We start from the raw sequence: 3,859 nt of genomic DNA on the forward strand, positions 1-3,859 counted from the left end.
TTTTTATGACTTCAACCCTTTAATTAATTATTAAACTAATGAGTATTTTAGTTGACAATTGCAATCCATCTAAATTTATGTGGATCGCACATGCTTCCGAATAAAAAGTCAAAAATACATGAAAAATATGATCATAAAATCATGAAGTAACCAGCCTGGTAATGTCAGGATAAATATATCATTATTACAGCACGTACGTATAAATATCAACCTCTAACTCCGTGTGCTTTTGGGTCTTTTTTGGGGAGCGAGGGAGGGAGGGACTTGCATGTCATATTCAATGGCTAAGATTAAATGGGTGAAATCTAATAGACCGATTTGTAATGTTATAAGATCGCAAAACACATTTAGGGGCATTTCTGCAGTTATTCAAAGAAGAGGAGCAATCCCGCTATTTTAGGATACTCGGGGGACGTTTAAATGATTGCGGTATTAATTAATTTCCGCCCAAATACCACTCGTTTATTTATTTATTTTGAGAAATACGGAAATACCAGTCGTTTTTTTGTAATAAAATTAAAGTCAACTTTTTTATATCGCGCTAGCAGATACAAGAAGATAAACACTGACCCATAAATACCACCTGTCAAACCCTTACTTCTTCCGGTTCTTCCCCCCTCTCTCTCTCCCTCTGCCTGTGCACCCAAGCCTAACAGTACCAGTCCTTTGATCTGATTCTTGATGTGTAGGGCTTATTCAGAAGCTGCAAATCTAGCAAAGCAACGGCCATTTCATGCCCTAGTGTCACCGTCCTAAAACCAAAAGATTTAGCATCAACTGTCTTTTTTCAAAGGTGGATCGCAGGTATGGAAAGAGGCCACTTCCACCGGAAGCATCAGAGGAGGAGGAAAAGGAACTTGATGGCTTCCCTTCTTATTCTTCCACTTGGTCAGAGACAGACATGTCTTCTATTGTTTCAGCTCTCACTCAAGCCATGGGTACTGCCGACAATAACGTCCCAACGGTGCAATCAACCCCATTTGCTCTCCACCAATCCGTCGTCAAAGGCGAACCTGACCAGTCTCAACCAGTGCAAGATCAAGGTGATGGATATTTCTTCCCTTCCTTAATTTGAATCTCTCTTTTCAAAATCCTTTACCTACGCCGGCCTTTAGCTCCACTCAAATAAAGTTTTTGGCATTATCCCAAATGATCTAGACAAATTTAATTTACACCAAAAAAAAATAAACGAAGACACTTGCTTCATATCTGGAAATGGAAAGAAACAAGACAAAAATAGTATTCCTAGAGCAATAAGTTCACTTGGCAAGGTTAATCGTTTTCTTGCTTAAGCTGTCAAGACTTTCTAATTTTGCTGCTTCTTCATCTTGTTTTAATAGATATTTATCTCGTCAAAGTTGTCGCACTGTATCTATACATGTCCTTTCTCTTTATTTTCATTGATTAAATTTTTTTTTTTTTTTTTTTAAAAAAGGCCAGCCTATTGACCCCGTCATTTTTTTCTCTGCGGAGATGCACATGTTAGTGATGTCAAGGTGGTAACAAATCATTTACCATGTGCTCGAGTTGATTCTGTCATCTCTTCCTGTTGGCTATAAATAACTGGTGTGAACTGATCATGATTCACGACATTCCTCGTATTAACTAGAAGGGAAAAGGGAAGGATATGGTCACTTCCGTGAATCACTAGCTTTCCTTTTTGTTGAGACATTGACCTTGTGCCTTATCCTTTGATGATCTCTTCTTGGTTCTTCTCGTTGCTTCACCCTGCCTAATCTTGAAAGTGACAGCACGGTTTGTTGCTACACTAGACCAAATATTTTTTTGTCCTTGATCTATCAATTAATCTCGTGTTTGGGTTTCTTTTAAAGGGATTGAATCCTGATTTTTTGCTTGTTTTTCAATGTTAAATGTCTTCTTAACGACTTTGCTCGCATAAAATTATAATTAATAGAATCAAATCAAAAGAATACTTGAAAAACAATTATGAATTCCTGGCCTTTATCCAACGCACGTTCAGCTTGCTTGCCATTATAGTACTGCATCTTACTTTACCTATCGAGTTGCATTTTTATATAAACATATATAGAGAGAGTTCTAGCTCTGAGTTGAGACTTGTTTTTATTGGTCTAAATTACTTGATTACCAAACTATAGCTAGAGGAGTAAAGGAGGAGGAGTTTTGAGCTAGCTGTATTCTGAGACGTTCCAGTACTGCTACTGTCTTATATTGCCCCGCTCTCTGTGATTTATTACAGGGGATGAGTGTATTTAATGGCTGGGAATATATATGTTTTCTTTTTTAAAAAAAAGAAAAAGGGTTGGAATTCAATATTTCTTGAAAAGAAATGAAAAATAATATCATTTGAGATGCAACTCACTAACGATCTAGATATTAATATAAAAAATACATAAAACCCACTTTGTTTTGACATATAGGTTATTGTCAGTATGAAAAACTAATTTAACCTTCACCGGAAAATTAATTTTTTAAAATTCAATGATTCTTCGATATGATATAATTAATCTCTTAGGTTATTCAAATCTAATAAACTTTTGCATGAGAAGTTAACAAAAATATAAAGTTTTATCTTTAGCTTTTACCTATTGGAAAGTGAATAATTATAATGTTATTTATGTGAATATAACCTAGCCATTATATACTTGCATCGTATACGTTTGCACTGGAGCACTATCCCATACACTCATAACCTTTCAATTATCTAATATGGTTGCTGATGCTGAAAATCTTGAGACCATTGACTTGCACTCCAATCCCCAGCGTTGATTTAACTATTTTGAGGATCCTTTTGTACTCTTTTTTTTTTAAAAAAAAGAAGATATTTATATGCATGATCATGCATCACTGTTAAAACTCAGTTCCTTACAATCGTTTACACGATTTTGTTAGTGCAGAAAATACAAGGAGAAGGCATTACAGAGGAGTGAGACAAAGACCTTGGGGTAAGTGGGCAGCCGAAATACGTGACCCTAAAAAGGCAGCTCGAGTCTGGCTTGGTACTTTTGACACTGCTGAGGATGCAGCTGTTGCGTATGACAAGGCAGCGCTTAAGTTCAAAGGCAGCAAGGCTAAGCTCAATTTTCCTGAAAGAGTTCACGAGTTCGGCTACTTCATGGGTTCTGGGGCTTCAAGCAATGTCATGACTGAACAAAGTCCTAGGCCAGTTGCTCCTCCTCCGCCTCCTCCTCCGCCTCCCCCCTCATCATTTGCACCAGACACTTACCCGGACTTGCTTCAATATGCACAAATCCTTTCTAGCAATGATGCCAATTTCCCGTACTACACTTCAAGCCTCTTTAATCAACAACCTTTCCCCGGCCATTTTTCACAAAGCTTTTTATCACAGCAACAACTAAATCAACAACAGGAAGATCTAATGAGATTCTCGTCAAGGTTCGATGGCTCCTCCAACTCAGATCAACAGGAACATGGGAAGGGCTCCAGTAATCCTAGCGAGTAATATTATCTTTGATTTTTCAGTACTAAGAGGCCAACGTGGCATTCCTTAATTAAGGAAATATAAGGCATGTATCATCATCCCTGTGAAGAATTGAAGCATTTCCATCAAATATGGAGAAGTCCAAAAATCAAAAACTTCCGAGTATTCTTGTGGTGTTTTGGAAGCCCGCCTTTGTTTTCTTTTCTTTTCTTTTCTTTTTTATAATAATTGAGTGTATTATTGAAAAGGTAATCATTTAGAAAATATATATCCCTAAAAAGTTGTGATTATTTAAAAAAAAAAAATTGAAGAAATATTGTCTGCGAGTTTTAAAAGCTCCTCTCTTCGAATTCCTTCAAAGTTCAATGCACGGGGAGTAGGACGCCCTTATTTTAGTCACCCCTAGAATCATCTCTCACTTTTGCATGCATGGTTTGT

At 36.9% G+C, this 3,859-nt stretch overlaps 1 protein-coding gene across 1 annotated transcript; it reads left to right on the forward strand.

Moving 5' to 3' along the window:
- The first annotated feature begins 565 nt into the window (after positions 1-565).
- LOC118042646 (ethylene-responsive transcription factor ERF113) lies at positions 566-3,586 on the forward strand. The gene is made up of 2 exons (XM_035050356.2): positions 566-1,043; positions 2,877-3,586. Exons 1-2 carry the CDS (start codon positions 902-904, stop codon positions 3,440-3,442), a joined length of 708 nt encoding a protein of 235 aa, XP_034906247.1. The 5' UTR covers positions 566-901; the 3' UTR covers positions 3,443-3,586.
- Positions 3,587-3,859: the final 273 nt, after the last annotated feature.

This window comes from Populus alba, chromosome 1, assembly GCF_005239225.2.
Source record: "Populus alba chromosome 1, ASM523922v2, whole genome shotgun sequence".
Taxonomy (NCBI): domain Eukaryota; kingdom Viridiplantae; phylum Streptophyta; class Magnoliopsida; order Malpighiales; family Salicaceae; genus Populus; species Populus alba.

Bases quoted from the DNA above. Each gene is read 5' to 3' on its own strand.
- LOC118042646 (XM_035050356.2), top strand. From the start codon at position 902: ATGTCTTCTATTGTTTCAGCTCTCACTCAAGCCATGGGTACTGCCGAC. The intron at 1,044-2,876 runs GTGATGGATATT...TTGTTAGTGCAG, and splicing joins TCAACCAGTGCAAGATCAAG to AAAATACAAGGAGAAGGCAT.